The sequence below is a fragment of the Triticum dicoccoides genome, chromosome 2A (genome assembly GCF_002162155.2).
Source record: "Triticum dicoccoides isolate Atlit2015 ecotype Zavitan chromosome 2A, WEW_v2.0, whole genome shotgun sequence".
Classification (NCBI taxonomy): Eukaryota; Viridiplantae; Streptophyta; class Magnoliopsida; order Poales; family Poaceae; genus Triticum; species Triticum dicoccoides.
In genome coordinates this window covers 436,991,018-437,006,680 of record NC_041382.1, presented here as the reverse complement: position 1 = coordinate 437,006,680, position 15,663 = coordinate 436,991,018, and the positions used below count along the sequence as shown (strand labels likewise).

Here is a 15,663-nt window from a genome sequence, read left to right as displayed (position 1 = left end):
ATCTTATGAGTTCTTCATCAAGTGCTACATTCCCACTGATTCCAATTTTTCACGGGCTCTGAGTTATTAAACACTCAAAGACACCAATAACTGAACCGAGTGCGCACTACGGTTCAACAACTCTTCAGTAAGCTTCTATAAGTACGAGTTTGTACCCGATCACATCATTCCTAGCCTGATCGGCTATATCATTATCATGCTAAATTTTAACTGTGCTACCGGGTCCTTCTTCCCGGAGCACAAATTTCGACGGTGAGCTAATCTTACAATCAATCTTCCACGTCATATCGTTTGTCCTTGAACAGCAAGCTTGCTTTCGATCTTGTGTCGTACCCATGGTTCCAATAACTTTTGCATCATCATTCCGTTGACTTGGTGTCATCGCCGATCAGTTACATCTTCTCGAAACCTCTCGACAAATGTGTCATGATCATCATCAACATTCTAAGGCTTTCCATGATATCTATCGAATTCTTGATGAGAAATAGCATCCTTTGCCCTCGATGATTTGGGTTATCATCCACAACATTATTGCATTCCCTCCAACACAAAACTTGTTCTTGTTTTGTGTTGTACCTTGAGTTCCATGCTATCCAACTTATGTTATGATCTACCGTGGAGTATTACCATCTTTGATGTCAAGAATGTTGTGAGGATTGCTCCACCTCTTAAGAAATTCTTGCTATAATGATACTTCTCACCATCACCATTCTTTCTTGGTCCTCGTGTGGATTCCAATCGGGGTACCCACATGTGAACGGTGTTGTTTGGATTCTGCACTTCTAGCAACCCTATTGCTTTGAAGTTAATGATCGATAATTCATTCTTAGCCTATCGGTTGCTGAACCACCATTCTAACATTGATCATGCTACTATAAGCCCACATTTCGGTTGCACCTTTCAACTGATGTTTAATTGGGTATGTTTTCCTCGAGCATACCCCATTATATCTTTTGAATTGACAAGTGTCATCTTCTTGTTCACATTATTATGGAAAGCCATCCATTTGGAATTCTCGATGAATTGTCGCTGAGCCCATCAGCCACCTTCTCATCCCCTCCTTGGTTTAAGGATGAACTATTGCTTCAAGAACCCGCTCCCATAGTTCATTTCCTGAGAATCTTGAAATGTCATTTCGTCTATTTGTGTTGCACCTTTTCTTCTCGGACATCCTGAGTCTGAGGTATCATGACACCAATCGGAGCTGAATCTCGGTCAGATATGATGGTTGGGACAACTTTCCAAGAGTTATGATGTTGGTCCTTTGATGACCCGGTAACATGATGTCATGCCTAGCACCCCCCCTGGGTGGAGGACCTATTATTGTAGTATCCTTTTTAGCAAGTTTAGCCATTCTTCCATGAGGAAATTGTAAGACTTATTCTATAAGTTGCTCCTGACGGATCCTTTGTGAATCCAAAGTATGATCTTTACCCAAAGACCATGCCAATACTATCTCAAAGCATGTTTGTGATACTCCGATTTTCAACAAGGACATTTGAAGCCCAATGCTAAATGTTTCTTGCTCAATTATCCAAACACCTTTGTGTGGATAATGTCATGAAATTTCTCTCCCCTTACCTAAAGGGTTTTCTACCTTCTATCCTCTTATGGATATCATGCCCTGCTTGTCCTTGGGAAGGATATACCCCTGAATTATGTGTTTAAACACATATTTCTTTCCATTGTTCTGATTAAATCTGGTAATCACCTTTCCTTTCCATTGGATTGCTTAACCCTACTTGTGATCCTTATTATATAAGCAGTAGTATTCTTCTGCTTATGTAAACACCTCGGTGTACAATTCTGTCAGCAAGACCCTGTTACTATAGTTGATGACATTTCGGTAACCATCGATGGATGAGAACTTTGCCTATTGGTCCACCTCGTTCAACGAGCAGGAGAATGGTTCTCTTCGTCCCTCGCCCTTGGTACCGATGTTGTTGCCGACATAACTGACATGCTATCTTTCGGCATGCCTTGCTTACATGATCGTGCAAGACGTCACCACCCTTCCTACTTAAAACCCACATGGTGGGCCCATAACCCACAGTTCCACAGGATCGAAACCTGACTGTCCGGTACACCTTGTTGACAAAGTTATCCCTTACTCTTGGTTTCGTGTGTAATTCATGAGCCACCTTCCTAGTGATCTGTTCCGATATCAGATGCAATACTTAAACTTGATGCTTTGAACCCCTTTCACACTCTTTTTTCAGGCATCGAACGATTGTCTATCCGCTTGGAACTCCTTGTTTTACCTTCTTACCTTACTCTCGATTTGTTCGACTCGAGAGATACTCATCTGTTCATTCACGGGAAAACCCAGACGATTCCCACTTAAGCATTCTGTCGTAGCTGAGCTACCCCTTACCTATTTGTAAGCACGAAGGAACCCCCGAAGAAAAGATGACGACTTCACCATGATGACCTGAAGCAAAGAAATGAAGACGTCAATGTAACGGATCGACCTCTTCGAGGAGAGCAACCAAGGCCGAGAAGATCCGTTAGAATTTCGTAACTAGACCTCCCCCCCCCGGTCTCTACCTCTTAAATCTCGGGACGAGATTTCTTGTAGTGGAGGAGAATTGTGACGCCCGGATAATTAGGCTACAGTAATCCCACGTTAAACGATGTCACGTCACCACGGTTACTGTTGTTAATCTCGCGTTAGTTCAAAATCGATTCAAGTTCAAATCTAAAATATTGACAAACAATAAAAGTTTTCAAAATGGTAAACTAAAATGTTGGAAGTGCGCCAGTAAATGCCTATATATTTAAAATGAATGAAAACAGGAAAGGAAATTAAATTAAAAAGAAAAAAAGAAAAAAGAAAAAAAACAAAGCAAAAAAAAGAAGAAACAACAGACCCCCCCCCGCTGGGCCTCGTGGCCCAGCTGGCCACCAGGCCGCCCCAGCCCACCCGCACCGAACCCCCCCGGGCTACTAACCGCCCCACCTCCAAACCCTAGCGCCGCACCCTCCCACTCGCGCCCCCACAACCCCTCTCGCTCCCTCATCCCTCTCCCAATCCGATCTGGATCCGGGACCAACCTCCCCCACTCCCCCCTCGATCCACTCCTCCCTCTCTCCTCCCACTGTATCGGCGCCGTCGCGGCACCCCGTCGCCCTTTCCCGTCGCCGGCGTTGCTCGCCGCCTTGCCACCTCTTCGACCCGCCTCACAGCTGCCGTTCGTCGGCGGGGTAGCCACCGCGCCGAGCCCCGCATCGCCCCTGCGCCCCTCGCCGCCGCCCGGCTCGAACCCCGCCATCGCCGCTGCCCGGAGCTCCACGGGCCTCGCCGGAGCACTCCATCGCCGGCCTGCCTCCTCCTCGTCGACGCCTCGTCCCCGTCCTCCTCCACAACGGTCGCCCCCGAGCCTCGCCGCCCCGCTTCTCTCCAACGCCGGTGAGGCCACCTCCGGCCTCTACTCCCTCCTTCCTTCCTCGCGCCACCCCGCTCCGGTCGTCGCTTCCCTGTCACTGGCCTCGCCCCGCGCCTCGCAGGCCAGGCGCTACTCGCGCGCCCACCCAGGGCCTTGTCGCCGTCCCTGCTACTCACCCGACCGAGTGCGGCGCGCCCCCGCTGCCATCCATGTGCCTTCGCCCGCGCCCACTGCCCGTCGTGGCCCCGCCCCTCTGCCGCCTTCCTTGGCCCTGGCCGTCGGCGCCGGCGTGCACTGTGCGTGCCCAGCGCCCCTCGGGCATGCCCTCATTCTGGTGGTGCCCGTTAGCCCACACCCGTTAGCGACCAAACCCGCCAAGGCCCCCTGGCCCAATGACAATTGTGGCCCGCCCCCAGAACGTTTTAATTAAAAAAAAGAATTAAAATAAAAATAATAAAAATAAGATAAATAAATAGATAATAATAATTAAATTAATTAATTAAGTAATGAATTAATTAAGTTAATTAATCACAATTAGATTAACCTTATTAACTGTTAGTTAATTAATCAAACAATGACAGTGGGGCCCACCCCCTAATTAATTATGATTAGTTTAATTAATCTGTTAATTAAAATGTGACACTGACCAGTGGGACCCACTGGTCAGGTTGACCAGTCAACCCTGTTGACTGCCGACATCAGCATGACATCATGCTGATGTCATTAATCTATTTTTCGAATTAATTTAAATAATTAATTAAATTCCAGAAATTAATAAAATCTTTAGAAAATCATATCTTTTAATCCGTAACTCGGATTAAAATATTTTCAACATGAAAGTTGCTCAGAACGACGAGACGAATCCGGATACGCAGTCCGTTCGTCCGCCACACACCCCTAACCTATCGAACTCACAACTTTCCCCCTCTGGCTCCTCTGCCCGAAAACGCGAAACACCGGGAATACTTTCCCGGATATTTCCCCCCTTAACCGATACCACCTCATACCACGTTAGGGCACACCTAGCACCGCTCATTGTCACGTCACACATCGTCGTGTTTATGTTTGCATTGTATTCATTGTTTCTTCCCCCTCTTATCTCCGGTAGACTACGAGACTGCCGCTGATGCCGCTGTGATCAACTACGTCACCGACGACCCCTCTCTCTTGCCAGAGCAACCAGGCAAGCCCCCCCTTTGATCACCAGATATCGCCTACTCTTTTCTCTATACTGCTTGCATTAGAGTAGTGTAGCATGTTACTGCTTTCCGTTATTCCTATCCTGATGCATAGCCTGTCCTTGCTACTACTGTTGTTACCATTACCTGCTATCCTACTGCTTAGTATAGGATGCTAGTGTTCCATCAGTGGCCCTACACTCTTGTCCGTCTGCCATGCTATACTACTGGGCCGTGATCACTTCGGGAGGTGATCACGGGCATTTACGATATACTTTACACAGTTACATTACCTGTGATACTGTTCGGAGATGGGGGCTGAAGGGGCAGGTGGCTCCATCCCAGTAGAGGTGGGCCTGGGTTCTCGACGGCCCCCGACCGTTACTTTGTGGCGGAGCGGCAGGGCAGGTTGAGACCACCTAGGAGACAGGTGGGCCTGGCCCTGGTCGGCATTCGTGGATATTTAAGACGCTTAACGAGATCTTGGTATTTGATCTGAGTTGGCTACGAGCCTATACGCACTAACCATCTACGCGGGAGTAGTTATGGGTATCCCGACGTCGTGGTATCAGCCGAAGCACTTCGTGATGTCAGCGACTGAGCGGCGCACGCCGGGTTGGACTGTGTTAACGCAACTTCCTTTGTAATGGAGGTTGCTAGGTCTGCTCACCGGCCGCGTACGCAACGTGCAGGTGTGCTCAGGGCGATGGGCCCAGACCCCTGCACGCTTAGGTTTAGACCGGCGTGCTGGCCTCTCCGTTGAGCCTAGGTGGGGCTGCGACGTGTTGATCTTCCGCGGCCGGGCATGACCCAGGAAAGTGTGTCCGGCCAAATGGGATCAAGCGTGCTGGGTAAGTTGGTGCACCCCTGCAGGGAAGTTAAATCTATTCGAATAGCCGTGATCTTTGGTAACAGGACGACTTGGAGTTGTACCTTGACCTTATGATAACTAGAACCGGATACTTAATAAAACACACCCTTCCAAGTGCCAGATACAACCCGGTGATCGCTTTTCTACAGGGCGACCAGGAGAGGATCGTCGGGTAGGTTTATGCTATGCGATGCTATTGAAGATGCTACTTGGAGATGCTACTTGGAGGACTTCAGTCTACTCTTTGCTACATGTTGCAAGGCGGAGGCTGCCAGAAGCGTAGTCTTCGACAGGATTAGCTATCCCCCTCTTATTCTGGCATTCTGTAGTTCAGTCCACTGATATGGCCCTTTACACATATATCCATGCATATGTAGTGTAGCTCCTTGCTTACGAGTACTTTGGATGAGTACTCACGGTTGCTTTCTCCCCACTTTTTTCCCCTTTCCTTTCTTTCTGGTTGTCGCAACCAGATGCTGGAGTCCAGGAGCCAGACACCACCGTCGACGACGACCCCTACTACACCGGAGGTGCCTACTACTACGTGCAGCCTGCTGACGACGACCAGGAGTAGTTAGGAGGATCCCAGGCAGGAGGCTTGCGCCTCTTTCGATCTGTATCCCAGTTTGTGCTAGCCTTCTTAAGGCAAACTTGTTTAACTTATGTCTGTACTCAGATATTGTTGCTTCCGCTGACTCGTCTATGATCGAGCACTTGTATTCGAGCCCTCGAGGCCCCTGGCTTGTATTATGATGCTTGTATGACTTATTTATGTTTTAGAGTTGTGTTGTGATATCTTCCCGTGAGTCCCTGATCTTGATCGTACACATTTGCGTGCATGATTAGTGTACGATTGAATCGGGGGCGTCACATCTTCCCTCCCTCTCTCAAACTCTCCATCTACCTGGGTCACACATACACATGCATATCTCACTCGCAATCGATAGACCCATCTAAAATTCTATCTTTCTCCCTCGTTCTCTCTCCATCTCACACGCACACACACCGAATCTCATGCCTAGCCAAATATGATGGTCTCTCACTCAAATGTAGGCACACGCAATCCCCCCTATATGTATATGACTAGCTAATCTTAGTCTCCATCATAAACATGTGCATGGTCTATCTCGATTTCTCTTGGGGCATCTTTCTATCGCGCACACACCTCCCTCGATCTCCCACCCATATAGTACCCTCACGATCTCGAGGGGATCTCTCTATCACAAACACACCCTCTCTCCCTCCCCATGTGTCCATGTTCTTCATGTGTCCCTCTTGACCTTTGTTCCTTGTTGGCCAGACCTCTATTGGACATGTGCTATAGGGGTGTCTCTCTCCGTTGCAAACAATCACACACTAGCTATCTTCGTGTATCTCCTCACCTCGCTTTTCTATCTCGGAGATGCATGCATGATATGTTTGCATAAGAAACGAAAACACACACACACTCTCTCTCTCTCTCTCTCTCTAATTTATAGTTTGTTGTCCCTTTCTATTTCACACACATACTCTTTTTGCACACTCACTCATTCTCCTTCACACGCACTTGTCTCTCTCGACTTAGGCACTCTCTTCAGTCGATAGCATATAGATTTATTGAAAAGTCAAACATCACAAAGTTTTACCATGTACGTGAAGAAAAACATTTACATCTAGAATGGCAAACATATACCATTAGATTCATCATGAGATGTAGTTTCATATGATGTATCTTTGGTAGATATAAATAACATTTGCGCAAACCTGATCAAAGTTTCCAAAGTTTGACTTCTAAATTTTTTACATGCATTGCATTATCGAGCGGATGGAATATCTCTTTCCTCCTCTCAACTATCTGACACACCACTCAACCTTATCGGGTCCCTTCTATCTCTCTCAAACTTTATATCTCCCTGGTTCACACATACACATGTCTCACTCGCGCTACATATAGACCCATCCAACACTCTCCGCCCTTGTTCTCTCTCTATGTGACACGTACCCCCCTAAGTACCATAATCCCTCACTCCATCATAGGTGCATGCACTCCCCCCTAAGTATGATTATCTCTCACTAGCCATCAGGAACACACGTATTGTCTCCTTTCATCCATACATCTATCTCGATATCTCTTCTATCGTGCACACACCTTGTCACTTGATCTCTCACCCATGTAGTCCCATCACGATCTCCAGGGGATCTCTCTATGACAAACATACACTCTCTCCTCCCCATGTCAGCATTTTCTCTGTACGTCTCTCTCGACCTCTCTCCCTTGTTTGTCAGACCCCTCTTGGCCACGTGCTAGGGGTCTTTCTCTCTCGGTTGTAAACAACCACACACTATCTCCTCATTTTGCTTCCGTTGTCGAAGATGCATGTGTGATATGTTTGCATAAGACACACACGCCTTTTCTCTACTTTTATCGTGTGTTGTTCATGTCTCTTTCACACACGCACACACACTTTTTCACTCACTCTTTCTATTTCACACACACACTCTCTCTCTCTCTCTCTAGTTAGGGACTCTCTCACGTCCATAAGCATATGGATGTTTCGAAAAGTCAATGATGAGGACATGGCTACCGTAGTTACACCCATATCCCATACTGTTTTACCTCTTGGAACAATTGCTAGAGCTCGCATACGCCAATTAAATTATCAGGTACTTTCGTTTCTTGGTAATGTTTCTAGTGTTCATGAGAATATGATGCTGCCTAACTTAGATACATTTGTGTTGCTTGCAATGGAAGGGCCTAGCACGGACAAGAAGAATGAACATTGGAGCATCGTCAAGCATAGAGATGAAGGTGCGTGCGAAGAGAACACGAACAGAGGTTCAAGTGGAGATTTCCGGACTTTGAAGCCACCATGATGACATACAATAAGATGGACGAAATATACAAGATGGCCTTTCATAAATTTCGTCCATAGCTTATTATTGGTGTTGCGCCACCTTTTATAGGGCCAGGCCCATTTAATCTATTTTTAGATTCCATATTGTAGGGAGAATGACTTAGGAGGTGTTTTAGTCCCACCTTGCCTAGGGTGGACGAAATCCCCTCTCCTTTCCCTATAAATATAGCCCTTAAGGCATCGTTTAGACTTGGGATTTGTTTAGTTAAAAGTTAGCCATTGCAACTTCGTGTACTTCGTTTGTGTCCAACGACCAGACCAAGACCGTATACGGATCCCCACCATTATCAATACTTCATATATATTCACAATATTCAGATTGCTTTATCATATTCTTGCTCGTTCTTCGATTGCTTGCAGGAATAGACCTTCGTGGTCAGGCTGACTGTGCTTCCGGCATCGTCAGTAACCTCAGGAGATTGGTTTAGCGATTGCTAAGGCGCAACGTCATGCACGTTTGTAGTCGGATTGTCAAAGTCGACTCCACCGAATCGATTGTTATCATCTCATTGAAAGATCGGGACACCCCGCCTCTATCAAGTGGTATCAGTTTTCAGGTTGCTCGATGAGAATTTTTTTAGTTTTTCATAGTCTAGATTGCATTTGTTCTTCATACCTAGAGTCCAAGAAAAAGCCACAAAAAAAGTTAGATTAGTTCATCCGTGTCCCAGACAGTCTGAGCCTTTTCGCCATTACCACTTTGTTTTTGCATTATTGAATTTTCGGTTGCATCGTGTGTCGAGTTGCTGGTCTTTAGCATCTGGTCTTTTAGAGTTTCGAGTTCTAGCCATGCTTTGTTCACATTCGCTCGCTTTGTTCGCGTCCACATTCACCTGTCATCTTCCCCCACCATTCGTCCGTTGCAATTATCATCATCATTGCCTCAATTTGTTTCATCCTCATCGGTCGCATCCAGAAAAAAAAACAAAAAACATTGTTGTGGTTAGTTCGTGCCCTCATACCAACGATCTGTGCATTAGTTGTTTTGGAAGTGTTGGATTCTGGAGCTCGGTTTGGAAATATTGGATCAGCCAAAATAAAAGGAGCGTATTGGGCCTTGTGTGCTTTGGCAAGTTTGGAAACAGAAAAAGAGAAGGAAAGTTAGCAAAGGAAGGTACGGTGATTGGTTTCCATCCACGTGCAAGTACTTTTTTTAAGGGCACGTGCAAATACTTCGAAAGTAAGGAGAGAGAGAGAAATTACAGAGGATAATCACTTATTTCGGATCAAGTAATTTGGTAACTTTGGATAAAAAAAAAGTTAACAGTTGCCACGTTTGGATTTGGAAGTAAAAAACTGACCGATGAATTCTTAGTGGTGATCTGAATAAGTCAAGAAAGATTAAAGGGGAAAGGGATCTGTTGTTTATTTGGAAAGGAGGAAAGAAATCTGCACGTAAATCAAAGAGAGGTAGTTGTTTCCACGTTTGGAAGAGAGAGAAAAAAGGAAAGCTCCGGATATTCTTTTTACGTATGATTTTGTGCTATATGGAAGGACTTCTACTTGGGACGTTGACATAAAAAAAGTTGTTCGGTTTGGAGTCCTTGCCCTTCACGTTTTTGGAAACCAAGTAAAAAAAGTGCTAACCGATTTGTGTGTTTGGAAAGAGAGCGAAAGAAAAAAGGCAAGAAGAGAGAGTTTGGAAAGGAATCAAAGAGAGAGATAAAAGGAAATCTGATCGGTAAAAAAAAGGGAAGGGAAGGAAAGAAAAGAGGAAGTTGTACTGTAATTGGCTGATTCGGTTGGTGGTGTCCAAGTTTTGGAATTTCCTTAAATAAAGGAGAAAAAGGGCAGCCATCTTGGAGAGAAAAAAGACAAGTCGGATTAGATCTGGGCACATTTATTGAAAAAAAAGAGTTGAGTACGTTTTGGAGAGAGAGAGTTCAATTAGGAAAGGAATAAAATAAAGAAGGAAAGACCTGACCGGTTTTGCAGGTTTGCATCGGTTAACAATAAAGTGCAGATCTGTTTCCAAGTTTGGAAGGTATTCAAAGAGAAGAAAAAAGAGCAAGTCTAAGGCCTTCTTTGGTTTAGAGGAATCTTGTAGGAATTTTATAGGATATGATTTTTATAGGAAAAAATCCTTTAGAGCCCTTTGATTTGTAGGAATGGAATCCTATTTCTATGGAGGAATTCTTTCTATCCTCCACATTTCGAAAAAAACATTAGCCTAAACTCAATGGAAAAAAATTTATGATATGAATCAAAGGGCATCTCCTTTTCTATTCATACTCATAGGATTTGAGTTACATGTCATCTCATTTTCTATAATCTTCCTATTCCTATAATTTTTCTATCCTATGAACAAAGGAGGCCTAATCTGAAAATTAGCAAGCGCCAGCGAGCTCGCACGTTCTCGGAATCGCTAGGCGCTTGTTTCCTTCGAGATATGGGCTGGGTCATGTATCGTTTGGCCCTATAGGTTTCCTATAAGATCTTTTAGTTTTTGGTGGTGGACCCACGTGCATAGCGGACGGCCGTTTACTGGATGCAGCGAAGACCCGTGCACATCGGCAACTGCTACTGGGGCACGGAAAAAAATTGTATGAGACCGGGTCTCATAGACCAGCTTGTGAGACCCTATGGATGAGCGACATGTGGCATCGACAATCTCAGAGCACCCTAATCCCACTTCATGTCTGATCTCAATCCCAACAGCTGATTCCCGATTCCAGAACCCCACATACGTACGTACGTACATCCTTCGTCGCTCTAATAGGTACCTGGGACTAGGGTTTTCTTTATTTTCCTCGCGTCTATGGCGGCCACGCCCAAGGGCCTCGACGGCGGCGGCCAACCGGCACGACGCAGCAGCGAGGACCTCTCTTCCATGACCTCGCCGAAGAAGCTCATCGCCGGCGGCCTGTCGGACGGCTCGTCCATGGCGGATGCATGCCATGATGTTGGCCCGGCGGACACCACGTTCATGGCGGCCGTGCAGCAAGATGCATCCAGCTGCTATGTGATACCGCAGTCCTCCATGGCGGCGAACTCCCGGCCGGTGGTTCCAATGTTATCTAAGGCGCCACATCCATCTATAACTCTTCCAGTCCCGGTAAGTGATCCATGCGGCCAAGCTGGCTGAGTGATTGCACTAGTCCAGTGCTTGGCAACTATCTGATTGCTTACACTGAAACTCGTGAACTATGAAGCTTATGCAACCCGGAAGCCAAGAAGAACATATGGTGGGTGTGCGTCAAGACATCGTTCTGGCCGGCCGGACAAACTCGTCAACCGCGGCGACGCGTCAAGGCGCGTCCAGCAGCTCCGTCATGCATTCAGTCAGGGCGGCGCCAGCGGCGGCGACGGCGATATGTGGGTCTAGGACTTGTCCTATCACGGTGCGTGTGAGATGCATGGGTACATAAGTATTCAGAATATACATGTGCATAGTTCTGCGCTAGCTTGGTTCATACATTCGATGCTAGCCACTGTTATATATAGCATTAGTTGTAGAACTGAACTTGAAAATATGTAAATTAATAATGTTGAATTATGTTGTTCGAACGCCAGGAGGAAAATATGGAATTCTGTAAATCGACGAACAGTGCAATGGGCGAGTCGATCCGTGAGCCTATGACGCCGAGAAATATGTTTACCCATGATACTGGCCTGGAGTTTGTGGGAGTTGATAAAGGAGAAGAAAATTGTGTAAGTAAGGTAAATAATACCATATAAACCTATCTTTTAATATAAAATATGTATCGATTGATTTTAAAATAATTATACTACAATGTTGATGGTGTTGGTGTATTTCATGTGTGTAACAGGATAATCCGAATGCATCTTCAAGCAGATTGTGCCAAAGAAGGGAATGAGTTTTGATTCTGAAGAAGAGGCATACAAGTTCTATAACGCGTATGCCAAAAGTAAAGGATTTAGTGTCAGATGGACACACAGAAAAGCAAGAGCAGATGATACTTTATCTGCTAGGTATTTAGTTTGCAGTAAGGAAGGAGTAAAGGGTAAACATAGCACACATGAGACGAGGAAAGAACGGGGCTTCTACGAGGACAGATTGCAAAGCTCGTGTTCAGTTCCATATTACTCCGGCGGGTGTTTGGTTGATTCAGAAGGCTGTCAATGAGCACAATCATCACATGGTATCTCCGGACAAGGCACACATGTTAAGATCACAACGACAGCTACTAGATGTCGATAAACACATGATCAACCACATGCGGTCAGCAGGTATACGACCATCAAAAATATATAATTATTTTGAAGAATGGTGTGCAGGAGCACAAAATGTGCCTTTCTTGGAGATGGATTCCAATAACTATATAACAAGAGAGCGTAGCAAGTATTTGGAGACCAAAGATGCCCAAACTCTCATGGAGTATTTAAAGAACAAACAAGTGGAAGATCCATCATTTTTCTATGCTGTGCAACTTAATAAAGAGGATGGTACACTAGCAAATTTCTTTTGGGCTGATGGACAATCAATAATGGATTATTCTTCATTTGGAGATGTTATTTCTTTTGACACCACATTCTCCACCAATAAGTTTGAAATGCCATTTGCTCCTCTGCTTGGTGTTAACCATCACAAGCAGACTATTGTTTTCGGTGCTGCAATAATATTTGATGAAACTGCCGACTCGTTTGTGTGGCTTTTCAGCACCTTCCTACAAGCAATGTCCGGTAAGGAGCCAAAAATGATTTTCACTGATCAGTGTGTTGCAAGTATGAATGCAATTGCAGAGGTATTCCCGAGCGCAAGCCATCGCCTTTGTCTATGGCATCTATATCAAAATGCCGTTAAACATCTGAGTCATGTTATTGCTGACCATCCGGAATTTCTTTCTGAACTCAAGCAGTGTGTATATGAAGAAAGGTCAGTTGCACATTTTGAATCAAGATGGCATGATTTATTGGTTAAATACAGCCTTGAGGATAATTCTTGGATTAACAATATGTTCAAATTTCGTGAGAAGTGGGCAACCGTATATAGGCGAGATTCATTTAGTGCAGACATGACATCGACCCAGAGGAGTGAAGGGATGAACAATGCCTTCAAAACAACATTCAATGGAAAACTCTCGCTTTCAGAGTTGCTAGAAAAATATGACAAGTGTGTCGCACGTCTTCGACGCGAAGAAAAATATGAAGATTTTCAATCGCGCCATACAGACCCAGTGCTTTGCATAGCTAGACATCCTTTGTTGAAGGAGGCAGCTGCATCATACACGAGGTCACTCTATACTTATTTTGAAGAGGAATTTCAGAGGCAGTTTACTTGGTCATGCACTCTGTTGTGTAATGAAAGCACAATCAACACGTACAAAGTTAAATCCTTTTATCGAGAGGATGGTGAAGCCATTGTCGATTTTAACCCAACAACTTTGGAGATATCTTGTTCTTGCAAGTTGTATGGATGTGTGGGTATGTATACATTCTTCGTCCGTCAACTAATATGAAATTATAGGATTAACCTAATGGTTTGCTATTAATTTTGTAGGTATTTTGTGCAAGCATGCTCATAAAGTTTACAATTTTTGTAATATTGTCACATTGCCAAGCCAATACATAATGAATAGATGGACAAAGTACGCAAAACAAGATATCTTCAATTCTAAAGTAGGGGTTAATGATAATGCAGAATTGCAGTGTGCCCAAATTTCTCGAAAGATGCTATCGCTTGCATTGAAGTGTAAACCCTCGAAGGAGGTTCTTCGACACCTAGACAATGGTATTGATAAGTTGGCTTCTGAAGTATGTGAGTTGCTAAGCAAAGTAAGTGTGGATGAAAATGAGGAGACAAGATGTTATGCTGAATTTACCGCAGATGTTGATAAAGCACGGGTATCATTTCGAGCCCCTAAACGGAAAAAAGGCCCAATGGAGAAACGGTCAAAAGATGCACTGGAAGCACCAAAGAAAGGAAAAGATAAGGCTACATCAAAGAAAGGAAGAAGTAAGGCTGCATCAAAGAAAGGTAGGTTTACTGTTTATTTCCCTAGGTTCGAGTAGTTTCCCATCTTATACAAAAATAACATAATGTGCAGGCGGAGGTATAAAACATACCGCAGTGTCACGTACAACCGAATTAACAACACATCCGGTTGGACCTTCAGAATTTTTAGTAAGTATATCAAATGTTTATACTATATAATTCTTATATTTACATGGTGACATAATTTATTATATTCATTCTATTTAAACAGGGGTCATTGGAACTTAGATCAAAGACGGGTATGTTTATTATTTATTTTCCTAGGTCTGAATACTTTCTATTTTTCCCTGTAATCTCGCATTTTTGAATACAAACACATAAAAAACACAATGTGCAGGGAGAGGTATAGGACATTCGTCAGTGTCACGTACAAGGGAATTAACAACACATCCAATTGGACCTTCGATATTCCCGGTAAGCATATCAGTAAAAGTTTATACTATATGATTCATATTTGACATGGTGACATAATTTATCCCATTAATTTATTTGTAACAGGGGTCATTCGATCATACAACGGAATTAACAACAAATCTGATTGGACATTCAGAATTTCCCGTAAGCATATGAATAATGTTTTATACTACGCGGTTCATATTTTTGACATGGTCAAATAATTTATTTCATTCCTCTTACTGAAACAGGGGTCATCAAATCCGAATGCTTGTTTTCAAAATATAGCTCCATCATTGGCGACATCCCTGTCATTTGGTGATTATTCTGCTTTCTATGCTCCACCACGTATTCCAGGGGAATTTACAAGTTTGTTGCTTCAAGCTGATAAACAAAACCCAACACTGTCTACCGTTCGGCGATTGGATTTCAACGAAGGTACAAGTACAAGCAGGTTTCAGTGGTGACATCTGTTCTAGTCATCACATAAACCACAAGAACAGGAGGCAACTGCATTAGCAACGAGCTCATGTGTCCTTTTCATTTTTATTGTCTGGGTTTTCCTTACGGACCTGTAAACAAATATATTAATTTTAGTGGTTGTTCTTTGGACCATCAGGCCAACAAAACACATCGAGATGAACATATATTTGTTTCTCATGCTTCGAAAACCATTCTATGCATTTCAATTGTGCCAAATGAGCTCATGTGTCCTTTTCTTTTTCATGTGTGGATTGTACCTTATAAAGATGTAAACAAATATTGTACATCCACACTTAGATCAAAGCATAGGTTCAGCAAGTCATGCTGAAGAGGAGAGCAAACCAAATTTGTGTAGTACTAAATTGAAAAAATCATCATGGCAATAAATGTATTTGTTTCACAAAATCATCATGGAGTTTGGGCAATGAACAATATAATTTCATGGGAATCAGTACATGGGATCGATCGGTGGGCACGAACTTGTGATATACAAGCACGTAAC

At 44.1% G+C, this 15,663-nt stretch overlaps 1 protein-coding gene and 1 long non-coding RNA gene across 2 annotated transcripts; both read left to right on the top strand.

The window, feature by feature from the left end:
* Positions 1 to 12,663: 12,663 nt before the first annotated feature.
* LOC119357879 (protein FAR1-RELATED SEQUENCE 5-like) lies at positions 12,664 to 14,513 on the top strand. Its single transcript, XM_037624670.1, has 3 exons — positions 12,664 to 13,714; positions 13,791 to 14,267; positions 14,497 to 14,513. Exons 1-3 carry the CDS (start codon positions 12,664 to 12,666, stop codon positions 14,511 to 14,513), a joined length of 1,545 nt encoding a protein of 514 aa, XP_037480567.1.
* A 110-nt stretch (positions 14,514 to 14,623) lies between these two features.
* On the top strand, positions 14,624 to 15,279 carry LOC119359443. Its single transcript, XR_005172540.1, has 3 exons — positions 14,624 to 14,699; positions 14,784 to 14,843; positions 14,930 to 15,279. It is a non-coding gene; the product is annotated as an uncharacterized LOC119359443 (long non-coding RNA).
* The last annotated feature ends 384 nt before the right edge of the window (positions 15,280 to 15,663 follow it).

Coding starts and splice junctions, on each gene's coding strand:
- LOC119357879 (XM_037624670.1), top strand. CDS start 12,664: ATGGAGTATTTAAAGAACAAACAAGTGGAAGATCCATCATTTTTCTAT. Junction 13,715..13,790: donor CAAGTTGTATGGATGTGTGG/GTATGTATACAT, acceptor TTAATTTTGTAG/GTATTTTGTGCAAGCATGCT.